Source organism: Hesperophylax consimilis, chromosome 18 (genome assembly GCF_061612785.1).
Source record: "Hesperophylax consimilis isolate HC1 chromosome 18, BYU_Hcon_1.0, whole genome shotgun sequence".
In the NCBI taxonomy this organism is placed as follows: Eukaryota; Metazoa; Arthropoda; class Insecta; order Trichoptera; family Limnephilidae; genus Hesperophylax; species Hesperophylax consimilis.
Genome location: NC_142853.1, coordinates 14,834,484 through 14,861,558, shown reverse-complemented (window position 1 = coordinate 14,861,558; position 27,075 = coordinate 14,834,484). Strand labels below are relative to the sequence as shown.

Genomic DNA, 27,075 nt, shown 5'->3' with positions numbered 1-27,075 from the left:
ACTCTGCGGTAAAAAATTGCTTGATGGTTAGTCAGTTCAACAAAAAACGGTTCTCTCTATATGGAATGTATTAGTAAAATTAATATTTATGAAAATATAATTACATTTTTGATTTGATAATCATTAAAAACATTCAATATATTCACAATCTAAAGGTGGGTTGGATTTTATATATAAAATTAATTATAAAATAAACTGTTCAGTACCTCATAGGGATATCTGAAAATTTTCTGCGGAGTTAAAGCCTCTTCTCCCTTGAGTCTGGCTCCCACCAGGTCCCAGTTGGTGTAGTTCCTCACATAGAAGACCAGGCCTGCTGGAGTTACCTCATCGAGTCCTGGAAGGTGGAAGTCAGCGGGGAAGGCACTCACAAAAGTCACGTTGTGGTCTCTGATGGAAAAAAAACCATGGTAAAAATTTTATATTAAAAAATTCCTTGGATATAGATTTCTAGTAGCAGCTGATGTACATGACAGTATGAACATTTCAATAATGAGAATCAGGGAAAGTGAATACAGTGGGGGAAGTGCAATTTTTGGACATCAATGAACATATCAATTCCGATTTCAGAATATAACATTGATAAAGCGTACAGTTTAAACCGTCGGTGATATATTATTATGTTAGGAGTTTAGTAACAGCGACATCAAGAAACAGCGCTGTAGAAAGTTAGCCATTTATATAGGTACAAGAAATAAAAACGCAATGAAGCAATTTCACATACAGCAGGAAATGATTCATAACCTTGGCTACTTTTTCTGATTTTTTTTTTTTTAAACTTGTTTTATGTGATTTTCAGGAGTTACCCAAACGCAGTTTATTCTTCAAAGAAATGATCCTTGCGACATGTATATTCATAAATACGTAATTTAAGATATGTAACAAAAATAAGTTACAGATTTCTCTTCATTTTCAGCTTTAAGTAAGAGACAAATATTATACGAAAACTCTTCTTATTACGTAAAATTTCCTACATTGAAATATCTCCTTTTTATAATTGTGAAATAATAACTTAAAATGCTTGCATTGACATTATTTATATTTTGGACAGTTTCTTGCTACAAATTTCACTCTCGGTGTAACTGACATCTTCAGGTACCTTTAAATCGATTGTCCATCTTCGAAAATGAGAATATCTTCATGGTATCACGTAATTAGCAAAAAATAACTGCAATAATTTTCAGTTAAGGCACCATACATATTTTATTCGCGAAACGTGCCGTATCGTAGAGGCTATAAATTAATCATTTTATTTCTGGAATTTTATCAAGTAGAGGTAAAGGCACGAACCTGTTTTTAATTAATAGTCCTCATTCGTCACGTTTCGATGGCGTTTCGGAAGATAATTGTTTTTATGCGTTCGATCAACGTTTCGGTCCGAATCGATTGTGGAGAGAATGTTAAATGTTAACCCTCGCAAAACATCATAATTTAAATTGGTAGAAATTTTATACTTTACTAAAATTATTATTAGGTACCTATCTCAAACATTTTAAAACATGAAGTGCGTGTGTTTATATCGTGGATGACGATATTCGTACAGAATTTTTTATGACCCGTAAGTAATAATTCGTGTAAATAGTTTGTGGAAGAAAACAATGCATTCGTACTTTGGCTGGGTTTACCCTAAATTTCATAGTAAAAGTTGTTGATTGAGAACAAATTATTGTTTTGTTTATCTCAACTCATTCCCCTCCCCACCATCTTCAAAATTACAACATTCCACATTCGAGGATGCCGTAGACTCACTGGCTCCAGACGGTAAGGAACAGTAGGGACTGACGTAAATGCGGCATTCACGTAAAAAAACTATAAAATGCCGCAGTAAAGTAACAATTACGAGATTAGTATTGGTGTTTTTAGAACTAATGAAGAAGTTGAGGACCAATTATAGATTTCATTATACTAATACAGTATGTAAACAATCAAACATTATTGCAATCAAATATAACATTCTATATAATTATAAAAAAGATACTCCATTATTCATGTCATTACATAATACATCATTACTGCATAAATGGTACAATTATAACGTCTTAGGCTTTATTACCTGTAATTGTTATAAATAAATGTACAAATTATATATAAATAAATAAATAAATAAATAAATAAATAAATAAATAAATAAATTACATTTTATGTAGTTAGGTTTAGTTGAGTTGAATCTAAGAGTAGGGTTGAATACATTTCTAATAGAGAGTTTATACTGATTTTCGTTACGATTGACGATATATATATATCAGAGAGAATGTTATTATTAGTTGAACACAGTCTTATAATACTAGAAATTTGATTTGAATTTGTAAAACAGTGTTTTTCAGTAAAGAGATTGGATTTATTATTATTATATTAGGGGTTCAGGAGCGCCCTTGGGGTGATTGTATCAGGAAACAGTGCTGTATAAAGCTGTATTATGTAGATTTAGGAATGAAAATCACATACCTACATTTATTTTCTTTGAAGATATAAAGACAATTCTTAATAATGTATGATTTGATTTGATTTTTGTAATTTTTAAAATTAATTTTGAAATCAAGTACCATTATTCTAATTCAAGACCATGTCAAATATACCTACGTATCGCTCCATTCCGTAAAAAATAAAGTAGCCAAAGTAACAAACAAAGTAAGTATTTCACGTTTATGCCAGGTTTTGCAGGGTTAAATCAACAAATTTATACAATCAATTGGTTAAGTAGTTTAAAATGTCACCAGTTTTTTTTTCATTGTGAAAACTAGCTGAAACTTTTACTCGTGAAATATTTGTTCTTTAATAAAGTGAAAAAGTTGACTGGTTGTAATTTTCGGCTTGCGATAAAGGCCCCTTATTGAGATGTTAACAAATTTGTTAAAAAAAATGCACCGCTGCACTGCTGCATCGATTAACAGAAATGTATGGCGAAATAACCTACTGTTCGTTCGTACGAGTATACATTTGCTTTTACATTATGTTATAATCTTATAACTACTTTACCAAGCGATTTTTTTCAACTAAGTGCACTGACGTCAGAGTGGCCAAGTGGAAACTTAATGACAATTTTTTTCTCACCTTCAATGAAAGCAATCTTTCCAACAATGGTTTTTCTATGGTTCCGTCCACAAGAGTTTCTCCAAACTTCCAAATAAGTTAATAAATACACGAACATTGATGAAGGCCCATACCCTATATTTTGCCCTTTTGGTATTTGGGAGCGGTTTATTGGGTTGTGTGGGATTCGTGTGGACGGATCCATTGATCAAACTACAAAGTTTAGTTATCAGAGCCCACAGAAAATATAATGGTTTCAAAATAACTTCTAACCCTTTACAGATTCCAAGTAGACCCTACTCTTCTGTTTGGTAGCTGTTTATTTACAGTACATTGTGAGGCTCCCTTGACACCTGGAAATTATCTCCGTGAAAATATGGTCTATTCTTTGACAGATTCCCTCTCTCCTTACGAAATGCAATCGGGAAAGCTGTGTTAATATTTTGTTGGAAGATGTCCCGAATAACTGTCACCGTTTCCTGTTGACAAAAAATTCCAAAATGACAGCCGGGAGACAAAAATGTTAACTGTGTTTCCAGCATTTACTCACGGCTGAAATGAAAATGAATCATTCTAACGAATCGGTCCTGTGTTCAAAAGCACAGCTGTGGAACGAACTCAGGATTTTGCATTCTCCTTAAAATTCCCCCTACAAGGGTCTGAAGCGAATGATTATCTAAATCTTTGAGCCCAAGCTTTCATTATTATTTTAATTATTCATTTTAATTTCGCTGACAATGGAAAACTAAAATATCACACACGGATAAGATTAATGACTGGTTGTTGATCGCATTGTTCATTTGATGCAAGACAGCCGCAAACAATGAGAGGAAAACCCACGAACTGGCGATGCCTATGTGGGATTTTTTTGCTATCATACATTTATGCATATTATTATTTTTATGTATATGCTGTTTATGAACTCGTGTGTGTGTACGTGTATTGTGTGTGTATGTTATGTATGGTGTGTAATACACTATATATGTATACATATGTGCATGTGTACATATACTTTTCTGTAATTCGCATTGTTTCTTTCTTTTTTTAATATGTATGTAAAAAACATAATTTGTATTTTAAAACCATGTATGTAACAAAAAAAAAAAAAAAAAAAAAAAAAAATTGCATTCTTTCATGCGACTGATTCAGCTTCATGTATTGTGTTTGTTTCCACCGCACGTGGAAATGGTAATTAGGTCGATGCAGAATAAAGTTAGTAGTAATTTAATATTGAGTTTAAATCTCCCTAAGTGTCTCCCAAAATGAAAAATCTTCATGAAAAAAATGAAATTATGAAAAAAAGTTTAAAACCATTAATTCATTTTTTTACGTGAATATCGCACAAGAGTCCCAACTGCTCGCAACCGTCTGGAGTCAGTGAGACTATGGCATCAACAATTGAGACTGAAAGTAGTGGGGAGGGCAATGAGAAAAGGAAGGTGAGGGATAACCTGGCCATTCAGATCTAGTCACCAAACATGGCTAAAGCCATTTCAAGCAACGTTTCAATTCTGAATTGTGGTCTTTCACCAGGGTGGTACCGAGAGTATCTTCTACTCTGGAAAGTGATTAAATTGTGAAATAACACAATTTAATCGAATAAAATTTACTTGCGTGAGAGCCTTACCACTTGACCACGGAAGCCTTCAAGTGCGAGTAGATATCGAAATTAATATTTAAGCTGATTAAGGTGCTATTTCACACTCTCTAAGTAGCCTGTTCGTAGAATAACTTATTGATTTATTTGTTACATTACAATAAAAGATTTTTGTTTCTTTACTAACTATTATACAATAATAACACAATTCAAAGTATATAATACGAACTGCAAAACAGTGGAAATAAACGAAGAAATTGTTAGGAACTTAAATACAAATTCACTACATCTGACAACAACTACAAATTTAACAAAAAGTTTAAATCACATCAGTAATATGACGTATTAACATAATTTTGATGAAATACATGATTCATGGAATATAGTTTTTTGTTATAATTTCAGTGTATTCCAGCCCTGACGAACGTGAATCTGTAAACAGAAGTAGTTTTTTATATTATTATACGTTAATCTACAAGTACCATTATAGAACAGCTTACTCTGATAAAGCCCCTAACTATGTATCATGCCATTTCCCCCATGCTATTGATAATTCAACACACCTCTAAAACCTAACCTAACTAAGTATCATACCATTTCGGCACCCAAAAACTCATCAAAATGATATTTCAACACACCTGTAAAACTTAACCTAACTATGTATCATGCCATTTCCCGGATGTGTCCGGATAACTCATTAAAATGATAATTCGTGATATAAACTCATTAAAAGTGATGAAACAAACACTAGGTTAAATGTGATCTTCCACGAGTATACTTGTTAACCCTAATACACATTAACCCTATACACATTAACTCTTTTCAAAATAAGTGGATTAATTATCATTTAAGAGATTAGTTAAAAAAATATTTGCTTTAGTTAAAGTATTTCCAGGTAGAACTCATATCAACATTTCATTGGAACGTACATACGTCGTTTTGTATCTTAACTTGCTATATATTGGTGGGTGAGAGTGACAATTTTTCTAAAATTAATGGAACCTTTATAGTGGAATATATAAAGACGAAGTGTAAATACGCGCCTATATCAATGTTTGAGACTCTTAAGATTCTTTTTGCTTTGACAACTGTCAATACCATAATAGTTACACAAATTCGAAAGAAACATATTATGCGAAATATCCATTGGGATATGATTAAAGACATTCGACATTCTGATATCTTCTGCCTTTTTTAATTTCATACACGACGTGCGAGAAGGAAGATTTTTATGAACGGCTTATAGAAGGATCGTCGATGATGTACATAGATCTCTTCCTGGGACTAGTATATCAGATGGCTTAAAACAGAAACTAACTTCGGAAATGGTTCTACTGTAGCTTGAATCTCTGAGGGACAAAATGAACTCCCCCATGCACTTTGTAGATGGCAGATATCTCAACAAAATTCAGAGCGGAACTTAAAGCTTATATTTTCGTACATAAATCTTATGTTCAAAAGCTTATTTATGAGCTAGACGGCGGTTGCTGCAATTTATAAAGTTTCTTTTGTTTTGTTTTTGCACAATTTGCGCAAATTTGGATCTTCCGTGTCTATAACCTTGATTCTCAACTTTAACCCCCGAAGCCAGAGGACTAAGGCATCTCCAAGATATGTTGTGAGACTGAGACTGAAAGGGCAAGGAGGGTTGTAAAGTACCTGGCTATTCACATCTGGTCATCAAACCCAGGTAATGCCCATTTCAAGCAGCGCTTTCACCAGTTTAATTTTTTTGTAGCTCCCTTGATGATGCATTTCACTAAAATTTTAATATTTCATCAATGCGAAGAGTTATTGTGTAATACATGACCCGACAATATTGAAAGAATTTTGGCATTCAATTCCGTTCTCTGTTTCACGCTATTGCTCTTCAGTATTTATTTTCATATTTACGTTGACAGATCTGATGTTGTGAAATGACAGATTTACTTTCGCATTCAGACGGTTTTCAAAAGAAGAAATACTGTCGTATTTATTATAAAAAAAAGTCATGTATATGATACGTTAAGTTCCTCAGAATAATATTGGTTACGTGACGCTTATCACAAGTGAGATTGTGTCGCAATGCCAAATGTGCGCATATTTACACGAAGTGGGTATTGGCGTATTGGGCATAGTGAGGTCAAACATCGCATATGAGATGACTAAAATATCTTCAGTGCAGATTATCCACACTTAAATCATACATGAACAACGAAAACGATATTCACTATGTCGCGTTATATCGAAATTGTTTTGGACGAAGGTTCATATAATAGTTTGTTATTTTAGAATAACAAACTATCGCGACCCACCTCACATTACTACGACCATCTGGCATCACAACGACCCATTTTATTATAGCAAAAATCGCGAACCAACTGGCATCACTACGACCCATTATTTGTAGAAACAAGCTATCGCGATCTACCTGGCATCACAATTAACATTTTTAAAACTAATAACTATCACAACCAACCTGGCTTACGTTTAAGTAAACATAATCTAAGAGGGAGGGATTTCTTTTGATTGCAAGCATATTCTTCACCGCTGTTATTTCAATTTCAAATAATATTTGTACTTCTCACATCGACTTGCTATTGTAAATACGATGTTCCTAAAATGTATATTATGGTTGTGGTATGGTATTTTTGTGTGTTGATAAAAAACAACACTCACTCATATGACAATATTTACGTTTTTGCTTAACATCACGCATGTTACACATCAAACACGTAAAATAAACTTGAATCTTTCACACTCATGATTGATTTCACCGATTTTCACACACCAATAATACAATTATGTTGGTTGACTTGTGACGATGATCCGTGTTAGTTTCTGTTTTTTATTTATTCAATTTTTGTATTAATTTGTATTTGATTTGGATGCGATTTAAATTGACGACGCGGCACAGGTTGCGCGATTAAGAATCGATGAGATCAACTCGTACTAAGGACTATTTATTGGTGTACAAGTAATGTACGTATTTCCGAACGTAATGTCATTGAGAAACATCAATAAGAAACAGCCTTATGTCTTGATCACGCCTTCTACTGTTTTTTAGCAAAAAAGGGACGACAAGTGAAACCCTGAAGTGAAATCAAATTTGATAATTCGCAAAGTATTGCAATAAAGTATTTTCAATTTCACCGAAGTTGAAGTTTGAAATATACCGTATGCAGGCAACGCTTTTGGTACTGTGTTTACATCAAAATATTTATATCACCATACTATTGTAACAATACTGCCACTAACCATTGAATTATATAGAGTAATAGAGTCTACATTCCTTGCAATATCAGTGTGAAATATTGTTATCTTGTGGAAAGTAGGAAGGGGTTTCGTGGCGGCTGTTGATGTCGCCCAAATCCTTCACTGAATGAACTCAACGAACGACTCGAAACTTGACTCGTTTTTTACATTAAAGTCAATTTTCACGACTACTGATTATGGTAAAACACTACTCACGGATGAAAGGTTATACCATTGCTTTTCCTATTTTTTCCAGTACGACTTGTACAATATTTCAGCGAGCATGTCGGTATTTTGGAGTTATTGCCGGAGACCTGTATCCGGTGAGCGCGAGCGCTTGTAACCAACTGACGGCTGTGATATCTCATATCGGACAATGATCCGATATGCGTTGTCCATACTTCGAACGCCAAAGCTGGCTCTATCTATAAACCTAAAACGTGGTGTATTTAATATTCATACAGTATTATTTAAAATTACAACAAGGCTTACCCCATAATATATGTACTTTTGTTTATTGAGCTATGAATACATTTTAACAGAGATTTTATATTGATTTTCGTTGCAATTGAAGATATATACTTTCGAGAACATATTGAACACAATCTAAGCATTTTGACTAGAATTTGTTAACACTGTTTTCATTAAAAATAATTCATGAATGTGTGTGCCGCTTAGGTTCTTTCAATTCAATTCCATTTAATAATTCAGGACATTCAGTAAAGTTAAGTTGTTTACGATTTTATATAATAAAATCTGAAAACTGTTTACGTAGACTCAATAGATCAATTTTTGAAGCCAGATAATTATAAGATCGATTGTACGATTTTTAAGAAATGTATTTCATGATTTTCTTCTGAATCGTTTCAATTTTGTTTAAATAATATATTATATTTTATGTGTAGTACGTAAATGGAAACCATATACTCGACGCAATCTCTTAATGTCTTCATGCATATGCAAAGTATAGTCCTTTGAATGTCTTGTTTTTGATCTAGTTATTTTAACTGCTTTGTATATTATTTGATTAGTGTCACATTTATATTTTTTCTTACTAAAGTTCTCATTTAACAGATAATCGGTTTATTTACCGTAAAATATAAGTTATTCTGACAACAAATCGATAGCAACGCTACTTAAGTCACCTGTAATTTGATAATTTATATAATTTGATATTAACGTTTATTTATTGGTTTGTACAGATTGGCATCAACGGAAAATATTTAATTTAATTCATTAATACGTCAGCATTATTAATAATTTTTTTCTTACCTTTTGTATTTATATATTTCTTTACGCTTTATAAATTGTACTCATAACTTTATATCTACGTTAATGGCACATGTTGTGCCGTATATTTTGAAATAACGAAAAAAAATTGTACGGTAGGTATTTTTAAATACATTTATTCCAATTTCGCTTTTGTTTTCGGGATTGAATGAATGCCAATCTTGGAAGCCGAAATTAACCCACTTCCTGACATCCGATAGAGCTGAAACTCGGCAGATAAACTCGTTGTCGAAGAAAATGCATTCTATATTTTGTTGGTAATCACATATGCCTACAATGAAGATCCAATTCTTAGTCAAACAAATACCTTCACCAAAATTCTTCAAAAAACTTAAACACTGAATAAAATAAAATACAGTGGTGCCTCACACAACGAACTTAATTCGTTCCAGGAGCAAGTTCGTTATGCGAAAAGTTCGTTATGTGAAACGCGTTTTCCCATAACAATACATGTTAAAAAAAATAATTCGTTCTGTAGCATAAAATATGGTAAGATGACATAAAAAAAGATAAATTTTTTGTTATTATTTTTATTTAGATACATCTAAAAACATAATGAAAAAAACACACATTTTTTAATTTTAAGAAATAATCGAATCTTTTTTTATTTTTTTTTATTTTTTATTTCATTTAAACGCCCATAGGGCTTTTACATATAATAATGTACATCTTTATTTTTTTAGTTATACATTTTATATTAAAAAAAATACATATAGATTACATATAAAAATGTCAGATTTAGCAAAATATAGGTTACATAAAATATAAGAGTTTAAAAAATTAGGTATGATAGAGTGCAAATAAGTGCGACAAAAAATATAAAATTTGCCAAAATCCTCCAAATCAACGATAATGTTAATAAGAAGGTATAAAATTAGTTGATAACAATAGTTTACAAAGTATGTAAAAATAGTTCGCACATACTCCGTTTAAAGTTGGCCAAGTTCAAATTATTGTCAAATACATTTATATTATTTAAGTATTTGTTACCAAGACTGTGTAAACGTTGTATTGGAGAGTGAAAACTATAGTTGGAATGAGATGTATGTATGTAAAATGTTGATATTTGCCTAGTTGTTCGTGTAGGTATGTGTAGATTTATTAAATGCAGGAGTTCACAACAATCGAATTTAGAGTTCAATAATTTTAATAAAAAGGTTAGGTCGTTTATTTTTCTTCTGTTTTCTAATGTCGGAATATTTAAATGATTCAATAATGACTGGTAATTTATGTGTTCTAAAGGGATGTTAAGTTTAAAATTGACGAAGCGTAGAAATTTTCTTTGAATTCTTTCAACATTATGAATATGTACATTGTAGAAGGGTGACCAAACTATGGAGTTATATTCTATCAGGCTTCTAACAAGGGATATGTACAATAGTTTTATGATTTGTAAAGATTTAAAGTTTTTAATTGTTCTTAATATAAAACCTAATGTTTTCATACCCTTATTCACAGTTTGTTGAATGTGGGCCGTAAAGTCTAGTTTCTCATCCATTATTATGCCAAGATCTCGCATTTCCTTTACTCTTTCTAAATTTGTTTTATTTATTGAATAGCCAAAAAATTGTGATGTTTTTTTTCTGGAAAAGGTCAAAATTTTGCATTTTTCTACATTTAAATATAAATTGTTTTGTGAACACCACTTATTTAGCATGTCTATATTAGATTGAAGAACTTGACAGTCGTTTAATGAGGTTATTTCTTTATATAATTTAATATCGTCGGCGAATAGCAGTACATTGACATTTTCAAAGCAGTTGACTATGTCATTTATAAAAACAATAAATAAAATTGGGCCAAGATGACTACCTTGCGGTACGCCACTAGTGGCCAAAAATGGTTTAGATAAAAAAGATTTTATTTTAACAAGTAAAGTTCTACCAGATATGTAGCTACTTAACCAGCTTAACATATTTGCTCTGATTCCTATAGCATGAAGTTTTTGGATCAGTACTTTGTGAGACACTTTATCAAAGGCTTTCGAAAAATCAGTATATATACAGTCAACTTGTTTATTTTTAGAAAAAGACTCCAATATATAGTTTTGAAACAGTAGTAAATTTGTTGTAGTTGATCTACCTCTAATGAAGCCATGTTGTTTGTCATTTATTAATTTTGTTAGTGTATGATATATTTCTTCCAAAACTAAAGATTCAAAGATTTTGGGTAATACAGATTGTATGCATATTGGTCGATAGTTTGAAATGTCAGTCTCGTCACCTTTTTTAAATATTGGAATAATATAGCTGGATTTCCAGTAGACGGGAAAATATCCAGAGGATAGTAGGTGGTTAAATAAAATGGTTAGTGGTTTAGACAATACGGAGGAGCACTGTTTTAGGAAAATTGGCGGGATGGTGTCCGGGCCTGCAGACTTGTTTATGTCTAAGGAATTTAATTTTTTTTGCAAGATTCTTCGGTGATGTAGCAGTCTGTTAAATGTGTGGTTTTTTTGAATGTGTATGAAGGAATATTTTCTTCTACTGTTTCATCATAATAAACATTTTTAAAGAAGTCAGAAAAAAGATTTACAATGTCTTGCGTATTGTTGGCGTATTTGTCGTCCATGTGCATTTCTGGAGGATAGTCTGTGCTGTCGTTGTTTATTTTTTTAATAAATTTCCAGAGATTGTTCGAGTTTAAGGCTGTGTTCTCGATAGAATTTATATATGTTTTATAACAGATTTTAGAGAGATCTTTGCATTTTTTCCTACTTTCACTGAAATTTGTATAGTCGATTTTCTTCAGAGTTTTTTTGAATTTTTTATGAAGTATTTTTTTTTGTTGTAGTGAGGCTATTAGTTCTGATGAGAAGTAAGTTGGATATGTATGTTTTTTAGGAGTAAATAGTGGTACATATGATTTGATAGTGGTGGAGAATATTGAATATAGATTTTCTAAATTGTAAATCTTGCACATCTTCATCCATTTTCCGCCGATGGTGCAGTGAAAAACCTGTCCAAAGTCGTTTGTTTCTCTCTTTTCTTCAACATCTGCCGGAAATAACGGACAAGAGTATCGGAGTACAGGTCGTTGATCCTGTTTGCTTCAGCGGAATCCGGATAGTGGGCATTGGTAAACTCCTGAACTGCTTTCCATTTGACCAGGATGTTCTTGATGTCAGCAGTTGGAATTGGTTGATGAGAAAACTAACTCTTTGACGAGGTCACACTGTTTTACCCCACATTCACTCCTTCTAATTATTTCCTGTTTCATTTCAAGAGAAATCACCTTCCTGCTTTTTTTAGAACCCATCATATAAAAAAAATGTTGAGTTTATCTTAAAAGGACGACTGCCGTGATACGTGTGCGATTTAATTCGTAATGAAGAACGATTGCTGCGATACGTGCGTAAGTTAAGCGTACTACGCAGTGACTAACGAGTCTAACGACTGCCTGCGCGGGAGGATGCAATTAATCGGCAGTGATCGTAGAAGATCGGGCGACTTCGTTGTGTGAAGCGAAGTTCGTTGTATGAATCGTGAAATGAACGAAAAGGAAGTTCGTTGTGTGCAGCATTCGCTGTGCGAGGCGTTCGTTGTGTGAGGCACCACTGTATATACAAATATCCATACTCTACAATCTGTTTTTTAGTTGGACATTGCAATTCTACCTGAAATGTTGACTAAAATAAAGATAAGGTAACACCAAATGTACACGAACAAAATTATTGGCCATGACAAACATAAATTAATTAAACTGTATCTTACAATTATTTAGTCGGACCGGATGAAAACAAACCATACAAAATTCACGAAAAAAACGCCATTATGTTTTTACTGCTGAATAAGATCGGTGAACTATCTATTTCAATTCATTAACTTACACGAATACAAGTAACTGTATTCGTGTAATCGTTTGTTACTCTTCAATGCAAGTAGGCCTACCTAGTACACTAACCAGTCTAAAGATGGACGTGATTGTCTGAAACCGTTAAGGGTAAAAAATAAAAAAACTCCCTTAAAACGTTGGAATTTCGAAAAAAGTCACTGAACTCTTTACTTCTACACACTTCTGGACACCCTGCATTATTACAGCTAAAGCCATTTAGAACAACGTTTTGATTGTTAATGGTGTTCTATCACCAGGGCGATACTGAGAGTGTCTATTACAGCCTTCCACACTAGCGATAAAATTATCTGTAATTTTAAGTGATAACAGAGATTCCATCGAAGATCTCAGCTATAAATTGCAACTCTGACATCACAAGATAAATACACCTTTTCTATCGGTTTACACGTTTCCATTCGATAAATTATATTCCCCGAATGTCTTAAAACGGTTCCGGAGGAAAATGTTAGGATGCTCATGTTGTTATATTTATTTTAATGTCTTCTATTATTATTATTCTACACGGCTATTCAGATCTGGTCATTAAACACGACTCAAGTCATTCAATTCGTGATGTGTAGATTAGAAAAAGTACAATTTAAAGATTATTTAGTATGAACGAAACCATTTATAATTTCTAAGGGCCGTTCAAAATCAATGCAAATGACCAATAATTACTGTCCTACAAGTCGTGCAGACCAAATCGGAAACTGGGAATATGGTTAAAGGTAAAAGTAAAATTTTAATGGTGATGGACCATAATCTCTGGAGATATAGACACGCACTTACCACAATCCTAATCAACACGAACCGATACGTCCACGACACATCTCAATATATCCCCTTCTTCTCAATACTTACTTTATTATGTATTTAGGTACAAGGAGAAAAATGAGTAATGCAAATTTATTAAAATAATTGGTAATCTGGTTAAAAACGGGATTGCAGGCCGTTTCATGATACACTTTTAGTGAATTCCTATCAAGATTTTTATGAACACGTGTTCCAGCCTCGTGATAATACGTTCATATTTTACTAAAAGTTTTTTAGAAAACCTATCGATTACAAGTAATTTGGAGAGATTCTTAATAAATAAACAATAATTTTCCTCCTTTTAAGTACGAAGGTAATATTTAAAAATGTTTAGCCGGCTTTCTCTAATGTTTAAGTAGTTATGCACCAGTAGTGATGCAATATTTTTATTATCAACTTTACAATTGAGTTAAGTGTAAATTTATTTATAATGATTTATGAAAATAACATTTTAAACAAATTTTTGCTAAAATAACATATTATTCTCAAATAATAACATATATCCTCAAACTGAGAAATATTCTTCAAAAACCCATTCTACAGAAAGTTTAAAGTTGAAAGCTAGCCCAATCAATTCTCCAATAAGGAATAAGAGGCTGGGAGGAGCATATAAAACTAACTTAGCCCCACTGGAAGTAGTCCAAAGAAGACTCATTAAAATTATTCCAAGAAGTTATAAAATTAAATAGAATCTATCAAAAAATGCCTTACTTCAAACCCACAAAGATAAACTAATAACAGAATCATTGAGCACCAGACCGAGAACCACGGAACAAATAATAATCCCCAAACTCAATACAACAACGGCACAACACCAGTACACATACTCAGTCAAACAAACTTCCTAAAGAAATATAAGCAAAAAAAAAATTATGAAAATTTCAAGAATAAACTTAAAATACACTTTGCCTCAGACCAATTTGGTTGTTTGTTATGTTATTGTTAAAAATATATATACGACTTTAAATGAATATATATTTTCTGTAAAATATATTTTTCTATTTTTAAAATATTTAGCGTACCTGTTATTATGTTCTATATTATGTTATTATACTCGTATCTTCATAATTTTAAAGTTTATATGTTTGGTAGTATTCCTAAAATTAATTAATGTTAAAAACTTAAAACGACACTACTTCCCTAAACACGAAGTTTTCTCAATTAGGGAAGTATTAATTAACAGCTTGTATATATTGCCTATACTTACCCCTACGCAGATTATTTGAAATAACATACTGTTGTACACCGTCATAAAAAGGTTGGTATGTAGGTACACTAGGGTGTCCCAGGACATAAGGGAGAATTTTTTTTCGTGAATTTAAATACGCATACCCTCTTATTTTATTCCATTTGATCCCAATAACTCATATAATAAATATCATTTTGATTAAACACCGGCAACCGGTGCCGACTTGATGCCAAACATATGGGATAAAAATTTGTACAGAGTTAATATAAAAAACCATCCAAATTTTCTACTGAGATTCTCTTTTCAATATTCAATATACCCACAATAGACAATATATATAAAAAATATTCAATTCTACAAATTTATAAAGAAATACAGTTAAATAACTTACAATTCAATTCATCGGCAAGATATCAAAAAACTATCAAAATCCCAAAACTTAATACAAAGCACACACAAAATACCTATCTCTATCTAGGTATAACATATTTTAACATCCTTCCATTATATCTAAAAAATATTGAAGATGTTCAGGAATTTAAAATAAAATTAAAAAATTACCTAAAACGACTAAAAGTCCATATCTTACTATTATTATTATTTCATTCAATCTTGAAACTGTATTATTGATAAATCTTGCCTATTTTTTACTTATCCCTTTGGTTTTGCAAATATATTATTTACTTACTTACATGATTCCATATAATTGAACTAGGATTCACTTACCAAACACAAGAGCCTCGTCTCTTTATGGTGAGGAAAAGCTATTATTATTTACCTTTATAACACTGTATAATATGTATAAATTGTATATTTATTGTAAAAAACATACAAATATTAAATAAATAAAAAAAATATATATAAAAGGATTTTAAACTTTCAATTTTCTCGGCTAAATAAACATAAAAAGTGCACAAATGTTCAATTATGTAGTATTTTATATTTAAAAATTGTTTATTGATTAAATTTTCTTTTCAAAGTTTGTTTTTTACAGTCAGGATAAATCTTCCGGTGTTCCTGAACGCATCGTAACAAAAAATGTTTTTATTCCTCTTCGACCGTGATTAAGCCATGGAAATCTTGCATTAAGTTAACAGCTCTTTCAGCTGTATCATTCATTACCCTCAGCGACGACACCTTCTTTCTGGCTTCTTGAAGCATTATTTGACCACATCGTAGGGCATTCGTTAAGTAAACTGGCATCTACTTTCAGACGATCAAACAGACTTGCTTTTGACTGAAATGAAGTCGTAAATATTTTTCTCTGAAACAAAATTCACTAAATTATGATATGAACAAAAACCTCAAATGTAACTACTTATTAAGCTTACCATACAATTTACCATCAAGATCTTCGTTCGATTGGATGTAACGTTTGTCATAGGTTGATAATTTTTTTTTTGATATTTTCGAGCATTTTTATTTTAGTAGTCTAAAGCAGGCAAAAGTTTTCCGTCCTAGTGAAGAGTCACAACATCTGGTACCTCGTTTTGAAAATTAACTTTTATGGCCTCCGCGCGCGCCTTGCGTTTTTCCGTTCGAATTCTTTGAATTGAAAACTTACTCATTGGAAACTGATCAATATTATATCCAAGCGCCTCAATAGTAGCTTCAAGAATGAAAACAGAATCTCTCATACTTAACTGGTAGGTACCTGTCTAGCGCTGCGACTAACTTTGGAGTAATTAAGTCTTTTCGAATCGACGTTTTACTAGTTTCAGGTTGAGTTTTCTGTAGCGGTTTTGGAAAATCTTCTAAATTTGTGTCTTCGTTAGAATCAGAAGATGTAACAGTTCGTAAGACGGTGTTGAAGGAGTTGGCGCAGATAAAAATTTAGTACGCCGCTTTTCTTCTTCGATTGTTCGAAGGCGCGCTCTCTCCTCTTTATCTGTCAGTATTTTGTCAACCCCCCCCTAAGTAGCCAGGACGACCTGGCTCTCTTTGCCGCTGCAAGAAGGTTCTATCTTCATTTTATTTATTAATTCAAGAGCATCGGCGTGTGCAATGTCAAATAAATTACCTAAGTTTGTAACAAACTCTTGACGACGTTGTTCAAATATGTCTTGCGTTTTCTGCGCATTTTTTTGCAAGTCCCTCTAAACTATTCACACAATTAGGTAAAGATTTAGTTGGTATACGCGCCTTTTCTCAATAGATAACACACTCGCGAATAGTGAGATTAGCACTTTGATATTTGGTGTTTTACGACTCCGACTTAAAAATATACTATTTTACTCACTTTTTCTAACACGTTTACTCGCGGGCGTCTTAATGTACAAGTACTAATATGTTTCGATGCAAGTCGGCATGGGTTGCAGTGGTCCCAAGTAAGCAAAATTTTATTTAGAAGCGTTTTGTCATTATTGAAACAAAATTAGAGGGTATGCGTTGAAAAATAACGACTTTAACTTTTTTGGGACCCCCTAATGTACACGTGTTATTACTTTGTAATTTTCTTAATACTGACCCTCTGTCTGCTGTACACTAACTTACTGATGTTCTTACTTACTTCTATCAATGTGTATTGTTGTACTAGTACTCTTAATAAAAAAATAGTAGGTACTTTATGGCTTGTCTGAATTCTAAATACAATCAGTTTCTATTTTGAAGATGACACTTGAATTCAATACAAATGCGACTTCATGGAACCAGAGATACATGACAGACACACAGTCTAATTGTTCCATTTATGTAACGAATAGAAAATTTAACCATCATCATCTGATAAAATTCATTCCTGTAATAAGTAATAATTTGGGAGGCGGGTATGGGTACCGCCACCGGTGAACATTTATTGGATTACTAACAACTCTGCCAAAAGTCACGTGTATTAATTTAATCATGTGTTCCTACTTTTCTAGGAAGGAAAGGTCTGCCGTGTTTGATACGGGACTAGTGACTAGACCCCTTACAGTTGCTGGAAAATGTTATCCGAAATTGAGTAGGCACCAATTCCTGGTAATATACCAATCCCAATTCCTATTTCAGGAAAACATATTGTTTTTTTATAATCTGAGGACCGCTATTAAAAGCCAACAAATAATTATAAGCCATAGCCATCCGCCAGGTAGGTCTTGTCGCGCGAGGTTGTATGTTGTGTTTAAAAAATTCTGAAAATCAAGACCTAACATTTTTATCTAAGATATTGGTACTTGTGCACACTAATTTGACATCTGTAAAATATTATACCGTAAACATTGAAAAAGCTCGGTTTATGATGAAAAAAAACCCTGCAAACACATACATGTATAAATTCCTCTCTTATTCATAATGACATATTCTCAGCAATTACCTTTAGAATTGTTTAATAGAAGTCGGGATTTATTTCAGTGCAGAAATTCTGAGACTAACAACTTTGTTTGTGTATTCCTCATTGCCCAGAATTTTACTTATGGAGGAAAATAATTATAAAGAGTTAGTGGACATCTTTAATTTATCACTCAAAAATTACAAAAAATTGTTACTGAGGCAGTTTAGTTGTGTATTGTAAATATGTACTGTATCAACACATTATTGTTACTATTCATGTGTAAAAGCCCGTAAAAGGGGAGTTTATTAATTAATAAATAAATAATAAATATAAATATCGAACCAAAGTAGGTACTTATGCATATATATTTCTGGATGAATATAGAATAATCAGGAGCATCATCAATTCTTATCCTATAGTTATCTTCCCTTTACCTACTTCTTAGTTTCGAGAGATAATAAAATCTCCCGGCAACTTTAGCATAAGAAACTTTTTTGGCTTAAAATTAATTAACCTTGAATACGCATTTATAATACATATTTGAATTTTAAATAATAAACTGTGTAGAATATAATAATACATTTTCAGGGGACTACGTATTGAATACATAATTTTAAGTTATTCAGATGTTGTTTTAAAGAATCTAACCGCGGTTGCCTACAATCAAGAGCCTCGCCAAACTGTGATTTTTTTCATAAAAGGCTTGGCTGTACAAATTACCACTTAAAAGTTGAGAAAACTTTTCAAACTCGTCTTCTTCACTTTTAAACACGGTTTAAAACCATTAATTGACTCCGTGACAGTCGTGGATTTCGTGGGACATCATAAGAATACAGAGAGATTGTAGCCGCAGTGAAAAAATTCATTATACATGGTTAATCATACATCATATTATAGTTAAATACAAATATGATTTTTATTTTTGTTACTTCCTTATTTAATAGTAGAAACATTTTCCTAGTATTAATGGCAATACCAATTACTTCTGCATCTCGTAAGAAAAAAAGTCCCGTGCTTGCGCGCTCTTGCGAAATTTTCGGGAACATAATACTAAATTTTTTGTAAGATGCCTGTGTCAGACGAAGCTAAACGCATCAAGTATTTTTTGGGCGTAACCTATCACCATATCGCACGCCATACAATCCAATACATAACACGAGACAGATGATATGTTTTAAGTGAGGGTGTGGCTAAGATGATGAGCCGGACTATATTCGAAAATAATTCAACCCCCTCTCCAGCCTACTGCATGAGAGTCAGTCATTATATTCGGAATACAGGCTGTTCAGAAGGTTTTGTGCTGTTTAGGATTCGGGCACTTGGGACTCTTATACGATATGAAAAAAAATTAAATGGGATATACCTACTCCCTTATTTTGAAATATTTTTTTGCATGGTTTTTGCCTGGATCTCTTCGCGGCTACCTAGTGTGCCCACATGAAGAAAAATTAGTATTGCTGATTTATTAAAAACGGGACTGCAGGCAGCTTCCTGATAACTTTTAGGAAATTTGTAAATTTACAATCGGAACACGTGTCCATGCACTCGCGTTTGTATTATCAATCAATAAAAAAATTGTAAAGTTTCTTAATAAATTACTAATATTTTTTATCAGTAAGTTTTCTACGTACAGGCGGCTGTTACGCCACTTCAAAATAATACCTATATATTTTGGTACCGTGAAATGCTGTGGCGCCATTGAAACCACGCATATTATCAATGTGATCCTAGATAATATCGTAATGAGGGTAATATAGATTGAACAAAGAATCTCGTCTATTTCGTTTAGAAAGTTAAATTAGAAAAATTACCGTCCGAAAATGAAAGCCTGTTTTTAAAATGATAATCTACAAATATGTATGTACAAACTTGTTTGATTCTAACGTTTATTATTGTTGACCAATCAGAATAGTTTTAAATTATGATTACGTATTTGTTTGAATTTTCAATTGGTATTTTGAATTTATCGAGATTGTAAAATGTCATTCGTGATAATTTTGTTAACTTTTCTATTACTATACCCAGGGCACACCGTTACCAATTTGGTTACATTACCGCCGTGAAGTAAACGTTAAGCCTCTTTATTACATCTTAAAAAGTGAATTCTGCCCAAGAGTCCCAACTGCGGAGTTGATGGGACTATTTCACCCTCAGTTAGGGTATACTCACGATAATGGGGGAAGTAGAAGTTGGGGAAGATGAGGGTTGGGAAGATCTGGTACTTAGATGGCTAAAGATATTTCGAGCAACGTTTCCGTTGAGCGGTAGTCCTACTAGTTTCTACTAACTTCGAACAAGCAAGATTCATCGCACGATTTTGACTAATTACAAAGTCTAGAACATTTTCCGTAACTTTTACTTCGATGACTGTTATTTTTCTACATTTTTTAACAGTTTAACATTTTTATGAATGTCATAAGTACCATTTCTGCTTGATATTCTTATTAATTAAGACAAAATTTTCATACAAAACTTAAATATGGATTTGAGGACAAAATACTTGAATCATATGTTTTTATCAAAAGGTAAAGCAAATATCTAGCACGGGTATGTGCTGCCTTATTTATTTGTGTTTTAATATAGAAAATATAGGCCATTCGAGAATTTAATTTTTTACGATTTTTATGACAATTTTTTGTAATGATAATTATAAAAAAAATATGAAATAAAAATAAAACATTGTAAAAAGGGCGTTTTTGTTTCGGAGTTAAAAAATTATATACGCCAAAATTTAAATTCCAATGTAAATCTAAGTTTGAAAAAGAATTATAACAATTTGAATAGTTTCTTTAATACTTCTTATATTTTAATGGTATTAAAGGAAATATTTTTTTATTGTAATTATTACTTATAATTGCCAAACTTTCCTACAAAATCGTGAAAAATCAATATCTTTTCTGGCCCATATTTTATAATTTAAAATAAATATATAAAGTAACACATATCCACACAAAAAATTGCTATACCTTGTGATTCAAAAAATAATTGTTTTGTTTGGTTGAGTATTTTGTCCTCAAATCCAAAATTAAGTTTTGTATGAAAAAGGTCGGGCAACCATTCCCCTTAACAATTGGTCTTAATTAAGGACGGGTTGTTTCAGAGATTTTGAACAATTCTTCAAATTTCAAAGTTAATTTTCAAGCTCTGTGAAAGTTCTTTTGAAGTTTTGTTATTATTTCAGTTCTGTCAAGTAACTGGCCTATAATGATACAATAACAGAACTTGAATAGGACATTCACAGAACTTGAGAAAATGAACGTTGAAATTTGATGAATTGTTCAAATTCTATGAAATAACCCATCCTAAGACAAGACGGCAAACAAGCATCCATGTGGCAGCTTTGCTGGACTACCTTTTTTTAAGATAAGCTATATTATTAACTACCATGTATTATTATCATTATCGAATAAAAACCTATCTAAAAGGTTTAAACTTCTAATATATTTGAAGTTAATCGTTTGTACCATTCTGCTCTTCAGGGGAATCGCGAATCAACAAGTACATATAGTATTTATGTAACTAAAAAAAATGCATGAATTAATTAATATTGAAGGCAATTCGATTCGAGGTGAATACTCAGCATGTCAGTTTTGGGTTATGTCACAGACATGCTAATTTGGGTGTCTTTGATTACCCCGTGCCCCGTGCCAAAGTAATATTTGCTCTCAGTATCGCCTCGGTGAAAGACCTTCATTCAGAATCGAAAAGTGACTTGAAATAGCTTTAGCCCTGTTTGGTGAACAGTTCCCCCTCTCATTTTATTTCTTTCCCCACAATCTTATCACAACAAACCTCAATTTGGGATGCCACTGGTTTCAAACAGATAAGAGCAGCTGGCACTCTTGTGCGGAATTCACATAAAAAAGTTTGTTTCAACACATGTCGATATATTGATCTTTACTGCCTTGAGATTTGTCACACGAATGTAGTGAAGTGATTGAATATTTTATCCCCTTTTTATAAACTTTGCATTACATCACTTATTCCTCGGTGAACACCATTTTTCTTTCAGAGAAGTGCCTTGGGAAATTACAGTTTCCATAGAATTTATGGAGGTAATGATCATGTTGTGGAAAACGAATGAAAATAGACAGTTCTGATTTATGGTTTCTTCCTAAAGAATGAATCACTTTGATATCCACAGTTGTAAAGAATTCCTTTCAATATTCGTCTATAAAGTTGACAATAGTGCGGTGGTATCGTTCTGTTTCCGTAACAATGGGTTACCCACTAAAGTAGAAACCTTTTTATTCCCACTTAATTGTTACCACTTAGTGACGTTTACAAAAGTATTCTATGGCTATTTTAAATTAACTCGAAATTTAAACAGGCTTGCGACTATACTATGTTATTGTACGTTTAATGCTCGTATTTATCTTTATCGATATCTTCCACTACCGATCATTGAGAAACGCATTGCTAACAAGCGTTATATAAATGATAATAATAATAATAATACCTGGATGACTTTTATATCGCCGTTTTTGTGCAAAAACACCTCAAGGGCGCTGTACAAACTTATAATACATTTCTACAGTGTTATTACTTAACTATTTATGGAGAAAATATACAGTACAATACTTACCTGGTAGGTCACTTGAGATTAACACTTAATTAACATTATCTAATTGTTTATTGGCGAAATTTGGATACAGGGTTTAGGACTTAATTGAAAAATTGAATATAACTGGACTTTCTCTTAGGATTGGTATATTTAATTTAAGGGTACGACAACTTAAAAAGGTAAGTTTTTAGTTTAGACCTGAATTCTGTTGGACTTGTTATGGATCTTAGTTCCGGAGGGAGTTTATTCAAAGCCTTCGGCCCAGATACTCCGAAAGCGCGATCACCAAACTTAGTTTTTGGCTTGCGCATAGGTTCTATCAGTCTGCCTACAGCTGCTGATGTTGCTGATCTAAGCGTTGACTGCCTCAGACCAGTGTTTTCCGGGAAGCATAGTTCAGAGATGTAGGGTGGGGCCATTTCATTGATGGATTTAAACACCATCCAGCACAGTTTGTATTGGATTCTTTCAGGGCACTTGAGCCAGTGAAGGTTACGAAGGTGTTCTGAAATGGGCGAATATTTTGAAACCCCGGTTATGAGCCGTGCTGCTGCATTAAACACTGATTGAAGTTTGTCAATTTGATATTTTGGAAGGCTGGCATAAATGCCGTTGCAGTAATCGAGACGTGAGACTACGTAAGAGTTGATAAGTAGTTTTGTTGCTTCTGAAGGAAGGTTTCTTCGGACAGACTTGAGTTGTCTTAGGTGAAAAAAACCGGTGCTTATAGTCCTATTTATTTGACTTTTAAACGAAAAGTCTGAATCTAAATTGACACCGAGAAGTTTGACTGTTGTTTTTGGAATGATATCGCTGCCGGAAATAGTAATAGGTGAATTGTCTATGAAATGTTGACGTTTGTTTGTGGCTACCCAGAGGAACTCAGTCTTAGATGGATTGAGCTTCAGCTTGTTTGAAGACATCCAACGAGTTATTGCTTCTAGACATTCAGTTATACGGATCTTGAGACTATTGATTTTATCAAAAAATGATGGTTTTATTTAAAACCTGGTTTCGGGATTATTTTAATTTTCAACCGAGGCTATCCGGAAACCATCAAAATCAGGGGTAGGGAACCTTTTTCCGTCATGGGCCGTTTTGATTTTTATGGGGGGAGGGGGGGGGGGAATAAATATATATATATATATATATATATGAATCCCCAACTGGAATTTTAACATATCATTCGGAATTGCGTCAGCTGGTGAATCTACACACCAAATGGAATTTGACTTTAATTAAAACTACACCCAGAACACCGAAATGGTTTTTGCAGCGCGTAGCCCGCAAGTAGAATTGAATCGCTGCAAGTGAATTGCTGCACTTGAATCACGATAATGGTAGTCATAGTCAGAATAAACTATAAATATTTACGTAGAGGTGTTCCCTGCTTTGCTTGGGGGTTATAAACAGGGTCCTTTTAAGCCGTGAAGGACCGCAAAATATTATTTTGCATTTGGAGTGGTCAAATAAAACTTCGAGAAGTATTGCGAATACCGCACATTAGTCCTCAACTGGGGTAAGTGACGAGAGCGAAGGTAGTGAAAAATTAGTGACTCTCACAAATACACGGAAAAGTTTTGCAATCGAAATTTGTCCATGGTATCCCCATGCGGTACGTGTATGGTGTGGGTGTGGGAGTGGAGTTTGAATCGCTTGCCGCAGGTTCCCCCCCACTGATCTAAATGATAGCACTGTCATAAGGTACATCTACACTATGTAGGCTACATACCAGGATCTCCTCGAAGTCAGGGTATAAAAGGTTTTGTCTACACAAGAATTTGGACCGAAATATGTTTTATATGCCGTGGTAAGCAGTCGCTTCGTTAAAAGGTTATAAGAAGATCAAATAACGATAGTAGAAAAAATGTTTTATCTCGTGTGTTTTTCTGATAAGTAAAAGTGATTTTATTTTATTATTTTTTTTTACATTAACCCCACACAGGAGACCCCGAAGAAAATAATTTCCCTTAGAGCCTATGTAATCTTCGGGATGCTGTGTGGAGAGGAAAGAAATGAAGTTCTGGGAAGGAAAAAGGTATGAGGGTTGGGTAGGAATCTAGGGATCAGCGTGTAAAGGAGTGGCGTATAAATATATCCCTCCTGCTGCGGCGCAAGGCGATGGGACAAGTTGGAGAGGTCTCCCCAAACCATCTTCTCCCGATCTGGCACGCCACGCAGGTGGTGGACAGGCGAATCATGAACACTCCTCACCTGATGAACCCGGGCACCCCTTCTTAATCACCAAACGTAGTGAACCACTTGGGGTATTTTAATTCGCCTATAATTTCCTGAGAAATATAAATGTACTTATTTGGTGAAGTCTCGTTTATTTCTAAATAACGGTATAAGATTGTTACGATCTTTTAATATCGCCATTATGTCATCTTTTTAATGCAGGTCTACACAGGTCTAACAGTCTCACAAAGGTCTCTCCAGGACATCTGGAAACAAAAATCACTCCTATTTATAAAAGGTGGCCAATGCGATTTCCATAATTAGCGACCGGTTCCCATTCGATCGTCTGCTAGACGATCTGCTTGACGATCTTAAACACGGATTTAGATCCCAGACGTCAGTAACATTTAACCTCCTATGCATCTCAGATATCTTATCAAGAACACTTGATAAGGGTGACCAGGTTGATGTTGCTTATACCTATTACCTGGAAAAAAGTATTCGACAAGATTGACATCAACACCCTCCTAAACAAGTTTGCTTCGTTTGGTTTTTCCACAAGACTAATTACTCCGTTGTTTTGCTTCAAATTTCCGAAATCGTTGATGGTTCGTTTTTTATAAGGATTTTAGTTCTCTCGAATTCGTCATTTTTTCTGGAGATCCTCAGGGGTCCATCTTTGGGCCGCTTTTGTTTCTGCTATTCATTAGCGATATTGATTCAGTCATAATTCATTCGCACTATTTAATTTTTGTAGATGACTTAAAACTATATCGTTCAATTAAAAATCATCTTGACTGCGTTCTGCTTCAACATGATATCGACCGTGTCTCAAACTATGACAAAATAAATGGCCTGAGCTTCAGTACACCTAAGTGCAATATTTGCTAGTATACAAGATCAAAGAATCCGTATATTTTTGATTATGAAATTATTTTCCAACGTTTCCAAACCAAATCAAATATCTTGGGGTTATTTATGAAAACAAGTTTCTTGGCTTCGTAATTAGAAATTCGTTTTCGTTTCACAACGCACAAAGTTAATATCTATGGATATTACCCCTGGCTATACACATCTACTTATATCCTGTGCTTCCCGCACACCCGAGGCAAGAATAAATACATGTTCGAACGTAAAATACTTGGGGCACATTATTAATCAAGACCTATCGGACGATGGTGACATCGAACAACAAAGGAGAAGCCTAAGCATAGTGTCTAATATGATTGTCCACAGATTTTGAAAATGCACCAATACTGTTAAAAAAATACTGTATACGCGTGAGACATGGTGTCACTACCAAACTTGCTCGATGAATTCAATAAAATAACTGATGGCCTCTGCTGGTGGACTACTGATGGACTCTGTGGTGACCGCAGCTTATCAGCACCAAGCGCCACTCCCGAGTGAGCGCTGGGCCCAAGCTCCCTCAAGACCACGCCCTGCATAGTCATCCTTAATTGTTAATTTATTCTTCTTCATCTATTTTTGAATATTTCAAATATCTATTGAACAAAAAATATGTATATCTATATGGGACGTGTGGGATTGCACTAACCTGTCCAAATCCTGCAATAATATTAGTATTATTATTATTATGACCAATTCCCACTCCTTAGATACACATAGAGGTATTTCTCTGATTAAATATTCTTTTATCTCTTAATAAAAGTTGACATAACTAGCAATGAGATTCTGGATCAAATAAATTATATACCAGATATACCAGATTCTCACTCACAAGGACCTCGCCATAACCTCCACCAATTTGTTCATGAACTCATACGTAGGTACTTATAGCAACGTACTTCCTAAATGTAGTTTATCAAAAGATCGATATGTATTTCATTTACTAAAACGCTCTTACAAGGTTTTTGTCACTGCAAATACATTGTATAAACGGTACAATTATAACGACCCAGACCCCAATCTATAATGTTATGTTAAAAAATGTACAAATTGAATTGAATAAATTAATAATTAAACATTTAGAGAACAATTTTTGCCAAAAGCTCTTTTAGGACAGTGGCATAATTTTGAAACATTGACTCGTATAAATCGTGATTTATTGCTATTTCGGTGAAATTAAGAATCTT

General features: G+C 33.2%; 1 protein-coding gene across 1 annotated transcript in view; it reads right to left on the bottom strand.

The window, feature by feature from the left end:
- Positions 1-27,075, bottom strand: part of Ugt50B3 (UDP-glycosyltransferase family 50 member B3) — a 118,221-nt gene that overhangs the window by 7,153 nt on the left and 83,993 nt on the right. Inside the window, exon 3 of the mRNA XM_089642363.1 lies at positions 207-390. Coding sequence (XP_089498489.1) covers positions 207-390 — 184 coding nt within the window. The remainder of the gene's footprint in view (positions 1-206; positions 391-27,075) is intronic.